The sequence below is a fragment of the Macrobrachium nipponense genome, chromosome 11 (genome assembly GCF_015104395.2).
Source record: "Macrobrachium nipponense isolate FS-2020 chromosome 11, ASM1510439v2, whole genome shotgun sequence".
Classification (NCBI taxonomy): Eukaryota; Metazoa; Arthropoda; class Malacostraca; order Decapoda; family Palaemonidae; genus Macrobrachium; species Macrobrachium nipponense.
Window position 1 is genome coordinate 92560264 of NC_061087.1, and position 13020 is coordinate 92573283.

At 39.7% G+C, this 13020-nt stretch overlaps 1 protein-coding gene across 4 annotated transcripts in view; it reads left to right on the forward strand.

Moving 5' to 3' along the window:
- The window catches only part of LOC135207288 (DNA topoisomerase 2-alpha-like), a 190279-nt gene that overhangs the window by 126502 nt on the left and 50757 nt on the right, over positions 1 to 13020 (forward strand). For 3 of the 4 annotated variants that reach the window (XR_010312949.1, XM_064238969.1, XM_064238960.1), the window contains exons 20-22: positions 633 to 749; positions 1846 to 2001; positions 2162 to 2294. Coding sequence is in view for 3 of the 4 variants with exons in the window: in XM_064238969.1 (XP_064095039.1) it covers positions 633 to 749; positions 1846 to 2001; positions 2162 to 2294 (406 nt within the window). In the remaining variant the exon portion in view is untranslated. Of the gene's footprint in view, positions 1 to 632; positions 750 to 1845; positions 2002 to 2161; positions 2295 to 12724; positions 12931 to 13020 lie in introns of those variants that run through there. The other variant, XM_064238979.1, reaches the window with a different exon arrangement.

The window sequence follows — 13020 nt, forward strand, 5'->3', positions numbered from 1 at the left end:
GAATAAACACAACATGGACATTAGTGACATTGTAAATGCTATCTTTAGCAGTCCCTTGTTGATGGATTTTTTTTATAGAAACTTTTGTTTTTGTTTTTATCTCAATCTGAGCTGTCATTAAATCTGCTAGTCTCCTCCTCTTGCTTGAATCAGCCAGTCACATTGAAGAATTGTGTGACATAAAGGAATCCTAGGCCGAATCACTTGTTAAGCGTCAGTAGTCCTTCAGCCTGTGTGTTAATTGAATTGTGTAAATAATTGACAGTTTAGTAGTCGAACACAGCAGTTTTGAACAATAATTTATACCAGAACAGTCGGAGATTGAAACTAGTGAGAAATATCAGAAAGTGAATATTCAGTTGAATTTACTGATTTAATTGAGAGTGAGTCAGAGTGAAAAAAGAGTATGCTATCATTCAACGTATTTTAAGAGATGAACGACTCCTCACATTTTCAGATGTAGCGTAAGGAGTAAATCCTGTCCTTAACCTGGAAAGTTTCCAGCACCATGTGCTGGATTCAAACATTTCATTTTGATCAATTTTGACCAATCTCTCGTAGTTAGAATGAGTGTTTATTTTTTAATGAAAAAGATGGTTAATATTATTAATGTACTTACATTTTTCACACAGGCGAAAGTGGAAACCATGCCTTCACCATTTGGTGAGAGGGTTGTACCTAGGATTGATGCAGAATTGAAGCGTAAAGCTGAGAAAGCAGCGGCAGCAAAGGAAAATAGAGGTAAAAAAGTAAGTATTGAATATGGATCTGAAGTAAATTTTTTCTTGGCCTCCTATATTTACATTATATATTTGCATATTTTTATAGTGTAAACATATGAGATCTACATGTATTGCTAAGTAGACCACTAACTAATGTCTGTAACAAAATAAAAATGTTAATGATAGTGTTCTTACCCACATTATGTATAGTATTTGGTTTTTCATCATGACCCTGTAATCATATATGTATTTACATATGCCAAAGGTGCAGTCTTGCAGTGTTTATCCAAGATCACAAGTAACCAGATTAGTAGTGTAACTTTAATCCTGATGCTCTTATCTCTGAAATAGTTAAGATCCAATTTAGCTCTGTGATAGGTTGTAAATGGAATTCTAGACCAGCTCATGCATGCACACTTACGATTCATTACTTAATTCGTAGTGCAGTCAACAGCATTACTACTAAAGTTCTTAGCGCTCACTTTTCTCCTGTAGATGCTGCAACCCCTTTTCATTCCTCTTACTATACCTCTATATTTATATTCTTTCTTTCCTCTTCTAAGGATTGATTCAAGTGCAACTGTAAGGTTTCCCTGCTGTTACACCTTTGTGAAATTTTACTCTCAATTTTCCTTTCATTACTTAATGACCTCACAGGTCCCAACGCTTAGCCTTTGGCCTAAATTGTATATTCTTCTGTTCTATTCACAGAATTAGTATATCGTGAGTTCATGTAGAATCAGTCCTTTCATTCATGCTTCAGTTACTGCCATCTTGGTAAAGTGGGGTTTCTTTTTGAAAAGCTACGAGGTTCTATGCCTGGTCAGTGACCAGCTTCCACCTCATATACACACGAGTCCAGATGCCACAGATTCCTTGCTTTACAATTTTTTATTGTTTCTAAATAGTTTCTAGCTGATGCAAGATTACCCTATTGTTAATACTGAGACATTGTTAGCTATGAAAAATGCAAATTGATTAAAAATTGTCATGTTATTTAGTTCTAAAAAGCTTAGTAAGCCATAATAGTTACTTTTGGAATTATTATGTTGACATAAGATATTAACATTGGTTGTGAAATTTGTTTCAAGTATAAACATCTAAAAACATTAATTATTTATAGGTAAAGAAAGAAAGTGTTGATGCTGATGATTATGATGATCTTGTAAGTGCTAACACTGGGAAGTCTCTTGCATCAAGACTTGGTAATTCCCCAGACTTGATAATTAAAGCTGCTAAAGCAAAGAAAGCAGATGGTCCAAAACAGCCAAAACCAAAGGTATGTTCATATATTTTTTAATTATTCTTGTATTCCAGAATTTTCCTATCTTTATAGTGTCATATAGTGATATACTCAGCCATAAATATAAAAAAAGAAATGTTTTCTAGTGTATAATGAAATGAACAGAATTTATTTTTTATTTTTTTATTTATTTTAGGGATCACCTAAAAAGAAAGGCAAAAATCCTTGGGATACAGATTCTGATGATGGCCCTGATAATCTAAGTGATATAGATGATGATATGGTGGAAGTACAGCCCAGAGAAAGAGCAGCAGGACGGCGAGCTGCAGGTATAGATTATATTCCTTTTATAGATGAAAGAAAAATTGAGAAGTTTAGTGTAAGACAAAGAAGTTGGTGTGTGGAACAAAATTTATTATGAAAAACTTGTGCAGTTAGTTGGAAAGTACAGGCAGTGCCCAGTTATCGGCGGTCTGGGTTATTGGCGATCCAGTTTTAAGGGCTAAGTTTCGGGTATCGGTGCCATAAGGTGCCGATAATAGTTATGGCGCCATAACACACTTAACAGAGGTGCCTTTAACCAAAATTTGGCACCTTAAGCGCCATAACTTGCAGAGTTTCGGTGAATGGCAGTTTTTGCTTATCGCACCCCACCGAGAACGGAACCCCTACCGATAACCGGAGACTGCCTGTAGTGGTACAGTGTTCCCCTGTACAGGGGTTGGGTACCAGACACCACCACCCCTTGCCTGTGCATGAATAGTTAAAACTCTTATGAAGCTGCTTAAAACTGTCTAATTTGTTATTAAAAACTTGAGAAAAACCCACTAAACATGTTTTACCTGGTTTTTTAATAATTTTATCACAATAAGTTCATTTTATGATGAAATTGTAAAAAAAAAAAAAAGAATTGGTGGATATTTCTCATAGAAAAATACCTCGAATAGGCGACTTTCCTGCGAATAAAGGGGGTATATGTTCCAGAAGAAATCCACAAATACAGGGGGTTGACTGCACTCTTCTATGCATGAGAAAGTTTTTGGAAAAAAATATATATTAATAAACTTTACATTAATATAATTCATCTAGCCCTAAATCCCTAAAAACTGCACAAAAATTTACCACATTGGCAACCATGTTACCTCCTATTCTGTCTGCCAGTTGGCAACACTGCCATTGACAGTTACAAAACCTTCCCTTGAAAATCAGTTGTTAACCCTTAAACGCCGACTGGACGTATTTTACGTCGAGATAAATTGTCTGTCGGGTGCCGACTGGACGTATTTTACGTCGACATACGAAAGTTTTTTTTAAAATTCGCGGAAAAATACTTATAGGCCTACCACCCTAAAACTTTTGAATCGCGCCTTGGGGGATGCTGGGAGTTCACGGATCAAGGCCTTGTTTTGTTTTGAAGCGTGACCCAGGTGCGCATGCGCGATATCCCTTCTTCTCGCTCCAGCCAGCATCAGTAGCGCACCATCCGAGAGCGATCTTTCATGAAAAGCGTGTTTTTCTGGACTTGTGCGAGACTTTGAGCATTTGTATTGCTACAGGACATTTCATAATGATATTTCTCAACGACGTGTGAACCGTGAAAGGCGCGTTTTAAGTCGGAAGGGATCGTGTAAGGCGAGTTTTGGACCTGGATGCTGGCGAGGGGCCCAAGCACCCAGCATGACCCCGCGCCTCAAGGCCGTTCTGTGCGGCCACGTGTGGCTGACAGTGTTTCAGGAACACATCGTATGCCTTTGGTTACCCCTAGGAAGCATGTGGGCGTCCTTAGGGGCATTCGTAGGCATTTGGGAGGCCTCCAACCAAGGGACATAGACGAGTATCTTCGGAGCCTGATCGGGAACATGTCGCAAGTCCTCATTTTGATGGCGGATGGTCATCGAGTGATGAGGACATCAGTCCTGATGAAAGTGAGGATGAATATATGCCCCCAATGTCCATTCGAGGCTCACATCCCGAAAGGGAGCTCGAATTCAGTGGGTTCAGTGCTTACGAGAGGGGAATCTGAGGAGGAGGGGGAGGGTGGGGATACGGGCTCAAGTTTTATCGCAGAGGACGATACAGAAAGTGAGGGCCTAAGTGAGGGTGATGGGCCAACGGGGGTGGGTAGTGTGCAATATCGTGCCCGCACCCGTGCGCGCGCACGGGCACGTAGGTCGGCTCGTCGCGCCAGCCAAGGTGAAGGTCGGTCGTCGGAGAGTGACGAGGGGTGGACGGAGGACCCCACCCCTCCTAACATGCAACCCCTGGGATCACCGTACCAGTACCCCTGACTGTTTTGGGGTTCATCCAGCTTTTCCTGAAAGGGCCGGGAAAAATTGCTGGAATACCTGGTACACGAGACGGTGGACTACGCTCGGTACTGCCAGTATGAGCTGAGGACGACCTTGTCGTATTACTGGCGGGGTTGCAACCTCATTGACATGGCGCATTTTTTGGGGCTCCACATTTATTTTGGTATGACACCTGCTGTCGACGTCAGGCAATATTGGAGGAGAAATTATTTTTTATGTATGCCGAATGTGCCTGGCGTTATGTCCCGTGATAAATTTCCTGGCGTTGGACAGGTACTTCAACGCCTTCAAACCGAAGGGCCATACCCCGGAATAACAGTGATCGCCTCATTTTAGTGCGTACAGTGTTGGATTATATCCGTGAGCGGTGTAGTAATCTCGTGATTCCTGGAAAGAACCTGTCTTTGGATGAGGGGATGATGCCTTACAAAGGACGTCTTAGTATAAAAAGTGTATAAACCCCAAGAAACAAAGAAATATGGTGTGAAATTCTTTCTCATTACCGAGGCCAACACTGGATACGTTGTGGACTTTTCAGTGTATACCGGGGTCTTCTCCACGCTGCGTGACACTGTATTCAACCTTGTGGGACGTTTCCGTAACCAGGGATATCACCTGTTTATGGATAATTATTATAACTCGGTATCCCTGGCCCAGGAACTGTATGAAGCAGGTGTTCACGTCAGTGGTACCCTTCGGTTGGTGCGTGGGGCCCCGAATGTCCTCAAGAGGTTCGCTAGTCATCCGCAACACCTGGCAAGAGGAGAGACGAGTGGCGGCGGAAGGGCGCTGTCTTCGTCATCTGTTGGAAGGGTGTCCGACTCGTCCCCATGATTACGACGAGTCATGAACCCATCCAAGAAGAGATCATACAGCGGAAGAAGACACGTCGACAGGGCCGAGTTGTGTTTGAGGAGTTTCGTACCGAGCGGCCTACCGTCATTGGGCACTACAACAGGCACATGGGAGGAGTTGATCTCTTTGATCAGCTCATCCAGTACTATCCCTTCGCCAGGAGAACCAGAAGGTGGACACAGAAGCTCCTCAAATACATCCTTCAGTTGGCCCTCCAAAATGCCTACATAATGTACTGTGGGTACCGCGGTGACAATCTTCCGAGGTTGACCCACATACAGTTCCTAGAGGTAGCCGGGAATGCCCTCATCAACTTCGATCCCGATGAGTGGCCTTCCATAACTGACCCCCTGCCCCGAGCTGCAGATCTGCCCCTAGAGGAAAGGGCAGATAGGAGGGCCAACTTCGCTCGACCTGCCGCCGCCCCTGCTGACGACGTATACAGCAAGACTTGCTGTATACGACTACTGAATGACAAGTCATATACCCATACCAGAGTTGCCTTTGTGGTTCGCTACGGAATAATCTATATCCTTACAGGTTTTTTTTCCTGGTAAGGACTTCGCTTAAAAGGTTTGTTATGACAATATCTACTCAGCTTCGGTATTTAACAAAGGTTGTTTGGCTTAAATTTGCATTATTAGGAGCTTCCTTAGGCTCGAGAAAAATTTTATTGTATTCCTTCATTGAGTGAAGTAACTGGCAACTCATGAGGAATGCAGTCAGGCAGCGAGCGAGACTGCCGGCCCGGCTGTCATTCTAAGGCCAATATAGTACCATCCGGTTCTCGGTCATGATTAGTCGTTTACATCTCTCTCTCCAACGGGATCGAATGGTTAACCGTATATTCCCCCTACAATCATGGACTTTGAATTCTTAGTATCTTGAATGGAGGAGATAGTTAAGCTAACACAAATAAAATATTGTCTGCCTTTTGCTAAGAAGCTTTCAATAAGAAAGATATAACCTTTCAATGCTGTTTACAGTAGGTAACATTATTAAAGGATTCTAACACAGTAGAACATTATATTATATAATGCTCTCATGCTTATGAAAGCATGGCTTATTAGAATACATGCTTAGTGAGAAGATGGATATAGTAGAGAATTCACTTTAAGACTACAGTATGGTCAAGTCTTTCGAGAAACGCACACAACCTTTTTAGAATCGGATATTGCTCAAGAGAAGATGGATGAGTGGGATGGGAAACATTCTCTTCGTGGCAGAAAAGGTTTCCCTGAATGGACTATACTTCGTATATAAGAGTTTTTTTCCTACTAAGAACGGAATTAACATGTGAAAGGAGGTCGGGTACCATAAAGGCACAGATGTTCTGGCACATAACATAAAGAGAATTAGAAGAAAGCGCCAACCTGGCGCAAAGCGCTAAAAGCGCCAACCTGGCGCAATGGGCCAAGAGCACCATCCAAGATATTTTCTCGTTTTAGCGAGTTATTAACCCTTAAACGCCGAAGCGGTAAAAAAAAAAAATGTCTCCCGTGTGCCGAAGACGTTTCAGAGTGAGCGCGGAAGCAGAAAAAATATTTTTTTCAAAAAATCACAGCGCGCTTAGTTTTTAAGATTAAGAGTTCATTTTTGACTCCTTTTTTTGCCATTGCCTGAAGTTTAGTATGAAACTATCAGAAATGAAAAAAATTATTATTATCATATATAAATAATGCAATATATGATAGCGCAAAAATGAAATTTCATATATAATTGTATTTAAATCGCGCTGTGCGCAAAACGGTTAAAGATAACAAGTTACTTTTTTTGCGTTGTAATGTACACTAAATTGCAATCATTTTGGTATATAACACATTGTAAAACGATAAAAGCAACACAGAGAAAATATTATCACAAAATAATGCATGAATTCGTAACGCGCGGACGTAAACATATTTTTTTCAAAAATTCACCATAAATATAAATTGTCCTAGAGACTTCCAATTTCTTTCAAAATGAAGACAAATGATTGAATATTACTATACTGTAAGAATATTAGCTTACAAATGCATTTTTCGACCATATCTGACAAGTTAAATTTGACCGAATGTCGAATTTTTTTTTTATATATATTTTTTTATATGCAATTATTTCGGAAATAAGAAAAGCTACAACTTTCAAATATTTTTCGTTTTATTCTACATGAAATTGCTCACATTTTCATATATAAAACTCTATGAAATGCCTAATATGAAACGGAGCAAATATTCTGAGAATGGGACTTACGCATTTCGGAGATTTGTGGCGGAGAATCCGCGCGCGGAGGGAAGGAAAGTTTTTTTTTAAAAATTCACCATAAATTTAAATACAATGGTGCTAGAGACTTCGAATTTGTTTCACGATGACGATAAATGACTGAATATTACTAGACTGTAAGAGTGAATATTACTAGACTGTAAGAGTTTTATCTTACAATTGCGTTTTTCGACCATTTCAGTAGTCAAATTTGACCGAACGTGGTTTTTTTTCTATTTATCGTGATTTATATGCAAATATTTCAAAAATGAGAAAAGCTACAACCTTCAACTATTTTTTGTTGTTTTATACTTGAAATTGCGCACATTTTCATATATAAAACTTTATGTAATGGCTAATTTAAAATGGTGCAAACATTACCACAATCACACGTATGATTTTTTAGGAAGAGTTACCGCGCGGACGTAAAGAAAATGTAATTTTTTTTATAAATTCACCATAAATCGAAATATTGTGCTAGAGACTTCCAATTTGTTGCAAAATGAAGGTAAATGCTTGAATATTACTAGAATATAAGCGTTTTAGCTTACAATTGCGTTTTTCAACCATTTCGGTAGAGTCAAAGTTGACCGGAAGGTTGAAAATTTGCACTTAATCATTTTTATATGAAAATATTTCAAAATTGATAAAAGCTACAACCATGGGTTGTTTTTAGTTGTATTGTGCATTAAATTGCGCACATTTACATATATAAAACTTTATGTAACGGCTAATTTAACATGGTGCAAACATTACCACAATCGCATGTATGATTTTTTTCGGAAGAGTTACCGCGCGGACGTAAGGAAAAAGTTTTTTCATAAATTCACCATAAATCAAAATATTGTGCTAGAGACTTCCAATTAGTTTCAAAATAGAGGTAAATTATTGAATATTACTAAAATATAAGAGTTTTAGCTTACAATTGCGTTTTTCGACCATTTCGGTAGAGTCAAAGTTGACCAAAGGTTGAAATTTTGGCACTTATCGTTATTTATATGAAAATATCTCAAAACTGATAAAAGCTACAATCATGAATATTTTTTGTTATATTTTACATAAAAATGCGCACATTTTCATATATAATACTCCATGTAACGGCTAATTTAAAATGGTAAAAAAATTGTCAAAATGACGAAATAATTTCCGAGATGTGTCACAGATACTTTTTAGTGCGGCAAGAAAGAAATTCGCGCTTGCGCGCCTGCGTAACGATTGTAAACAAAACAACACCTTGATCCGTGAACTCCCAAGGCGCGTGATTCAAGAGTTTTCGGCTGGTAGGCCTAAAAGTATTTTTCCGCGAATTTTTAAAAAGCTTTTGTATGTCGACGTAAAATACGTCCAGTCGGCACCCGAGAGACAAAAAATGTTGACGTAAAATATGTCCAGTCGGCGTTTAAGGGTTAACCTAAGAATCCAGTAGCCTCTCGGACAGCAGGCTCGGTAACGGCAAGAATCGTTCCTGATTTCGTTACCCTTTTTATCACTTAGGCCAATTCCACGACTCTCTCATATCGCAACGAGCATCGAGAATCTCTTTTTTCGCTCCTGTTCGCGTTAAAAAAGAGAACCTATTTGGAAAACAGACAGGGAACGTAACGATCCTTAAGAGGTTCGATGCAAGATTTTGCATGTCCGTGAGAACCTTCTCGATCAACGATAATAACTGTTAACGTATGTCTAACATTTATTGGAAAGAGTTGTGAGAACCTGCGGAAAGTCTTCTTCATAGATCTCTTAGCAAGGTAGAAGACGAACAGGCTTCCTATAGAATGCTTCCTTTTCCTCGAACCAAGAGAGGTAGCAATATACGCCATCTTTATTTTATAGAAAGGGGAATAACTTTAGTCTTTTTTTTTTTTTTTTTTTTTTTCTTAAATATAAATATAAATTCTTTAAAGAATTTAAGATAAAATGCGTCAAAGAAAGAGAGGATAATACTTTATGCCTCATTTTGGCCTCAGAGAGGTTGGATTCACAGAGGTCACGTTCTTCTCACAGCATGTTTTTGGAAGTCTTTTTGTTACAAGAGAGTCTGGATATTCTATCAGCATCTATTATTAAATGGACCTTAACAACCTCTCCACTCTGAGTCTGTCTGCATGCAGACTGACCAGAAGTGGACATAAATGAGAGGATTTTTCAAGGTAGATGACAATAGTCATGGCCTAGACATAGAATTGCTGCAGATCGTGCTAGAGGGAATGAGGAAACTGTCCTCTTCCGATACCTCTGTGAACCACACAGCGGTTTTTTCTTCCCTTTCAGAGGGAAGAATCACCTTTGTATATATCTGCTATCAAAGAACGTAGTAAAAGGCTATACTCTGTCTCTACAAAGGGAATTGGAGATAGCAGAGGATTAAGATCTTCGGGATCTTATACGATACCTCAATATGACAAGAGTAGGATATCATGTACTTCTAATGGGATCTTTTTTGTGGCCACAGATTCCATGTTCCGACAAGATGGAACTGCTCCTCATCAAACTTCTTTGAGAAATTTTTATGAGGGAATTCTTTATTTCTCTGGGTCTTAAACGACCAAGAAGACAAGTGAATTTTTTGAGCATTGGAATCTTGCATCAGATTCTATGGAGACTAGACAATGGGTTCTTGCCAGCATAGTATGTCTGGCAAAAGAACTGAAACCCCCTATTCCTGATTCAATGTTTTCAGATAGAGGTTTCGTTGTCCAGGCAGAGTACTTACGTTTTCATCTACAGTAGAATGGTTCAAACGTTTGCCTACAGAGTCTTTGGTATGCGGGATGACTCGAAATGCTTCCCAGAAGGTGTTCAGAGGATACAATAAAGAGCTAGAAATCAGGAGTACTCCCAATTTCAGCTCGGAGTCTCCTTCGACTTCCAGGCTTCTTCCCTTCCTTCGGGCAAGGATAGGGAAGGTTCTGCAACGAGACACCCCTTCAACATGTAAGAAGAGATCTTGTGAGCACGGAAGTATTCAAGAAGGACCCTCCTCGGAGGAAGACTCTTATCTCTCGTACGGTTAGATATCCTATCGTCTACTGGATGTAGCTGATTACAATCACCTCCCCTTACCGGAGAGACCAAAAGCTCAAAGTGAAAGAATTTCTTCCACCCTTCTCCAGTCTCCTGATAAACGATTGTGGATGTTCAGGACTTTCGGACAATGTAGCGCCAATCAGGCGCCAAAATACCAGAACAGGCGTAAAGACGCCAGAGGAAGACAGTCCAAATAAACACTGTCATTGTCTGATGAGGAGAAGGAGCGTGCCTCCAACCTGGTGCAGATGCACTAGAGGCAAATAAATCGGAAAAAGTGTCCGATGTGGGCATCGCCAGTTTCCTCGAGACTCTTAACAAGCTCGAAGCTCCAGCAAGTGGGGAGAAGTCAGCCAGGCGCCAGGCTCCAGGCAGGTGCAAGGCGCTAGCCAGGCGCCAGGCAAGCAACATGCGCCAGCCAAGCGCGAGGCGTCAGACAGGCGCGAGGCGCCAGACAGGCACAAGCCAGGCTCTAGGCTTCATCCAGAAGAGATCAATTTCAAAGAAAGCCCTGGTCTTCTTTGGAACAGTGTGATCTCTAAAGCACTTCTTAAGTAACTTGATGATTCCTTCAAACAGCTGAGAATTAAAAGCGCTTGAAGTGCGAGCTTTTAACAATTCTTGTTCTTTCCATAACAATATGTCGTAAGAGACATATTAGCTGTAATTTACGGGAGATGCAACTCTGTGTTGTCTTCTCTTTGCACGAAGGAGGTCAAGTTGACCTATGAGAGATCCTTCTCTCTTGGTTACGTGTCTACGGATACGTTGCTGGGATAGGGAGCCGACACTGATCCTTAACTAGTGAGTTAAAAGATTTTATTTTAACATAAGTATACTATTTTCTTTGGGTTATTTGAAATGAGTTTGGGGATAGCTCTTTTCAAATTAAGCACAAACCCTCGTGTTAGGATCAGGTGATCGGGATCGGTGTTGTGCTCCTTAATTATGCCAGTAGGCAAAGGTGTTTTGTCATGTAAGTGGATAGGACCCCTTTGACAAATAACCATTAGATTCTGTCAAGTAAGTGGATAAGACCCCATTGACAGATCTACAAGAAAACCTCTTAGCCATAGGGTCACATCCTCGATGAGGCTCTTGAGACGAAGCAGATTCCTAGCAATAGCTAGGAGGTCAACCCTTCTTCTAAACACATAGGAACCAAGGTTTTATTTATTTATTACCTACAACGTATGTTGTTTCCTGTCTAGTCAGTAAATTAGCTGTCTCTTACCCTCCGCCAAAGGTGCCAATCAGCTAAGTATATATCTGACAGGTAAGTTGAATGCATAAAAATGATATTGTCATGATACAATAAAGTTTTATGCATACTTACCTGGCAGATATATACGGTTTATGGCCCACCCGACCTCCCCTCAGGAGACAGGTGGAAGAGAAAATCTGTCTTAGAAAACGGGAATGATTCCTATTCCCGCCACCAGCGGCGGGGCGGTAGATCACCTGACCTACCTGTAGAGTGTGCCGCGAAATTCGAATTTCTATCGGGGACGACGGAGTCTATAGCTAAGTATATATCTGCCAGGTAAGTATGCATAAAACTTTATTGTATCATGACAATAACATTTTTTACCATTTGGGTAATGATTGTAAACAAAACAACAGCTTGATCCGTGAACTCCCAGCTTCCCCAAAGGCACTTGATTCAAAAGTATTCGCCGTAGGCCTATAACTATTTTTCCGCGAATTAAAAAAAAAAAAAACTTTCGTCGACGTTTCGTACATCGGTTCGGCACCCGACAGACAATTTTCGTCGACGTTTAGTACGTCCAATTGGCATTAAAGGGTTAATATGGAATTTTTATCATAAAATTTATATTAAAAATACTTACCTGTGTGATTTATCTAGTCCCACCCATCCTACCCCATGGTCTGCCTATCACAACTGATTTTCTAGGGAAGGTTTTGTAACTGTCAACGGCATTGTTGCCAACTGGTGGACAGAATAGGAGGTAAAAGGGTTGCCAATGTGGTAAATATTGGTTTGGTTTTTGGGGATTACGGCTAGATAATTATACAGGTAAGTATTATTAATATTAATTTTATAATAAAAATTCCATGTTTAATAAGAACTTTGTTTTATTGTATATATATGATATATTACACTATGATATATATTAAATATTCATATTAGATATCACTGATATGCATGTGTACTATTAGCAATAAAATGGTATTTCTTCCTTGTTAATTGATCTTTATTAAAAAAAAAAAAAAATTCATTTTTGTAGATGTATATTATGTTTGAATTATTTCCTAGCCTAATCTTTGTATGCAACCATAATGCAGTTAGCCCACCTGTTCACCAGATAACCAGACTTACAACCCACAAATTCCTATGAGACAGAGAGCTCTCATAGCTTACAACACACCAAATCAGCCACCTAGTTCGTATTTGTATCTTGCTCTGTTTGTTTACATTTCCAACCCACGTTGCTGGCATTTTGTCTTCTATGATGTCACAACACAACTCCCATACATTCTTAAGACGTCTCATTAAATCTAACATATGTTTCCCACTCACTGAACAGTTCCCACATTTCACCAATACAGAAAATAAAAATAAAACTGCTAAACTGATATGTAATTATGTTGAAATGTACCC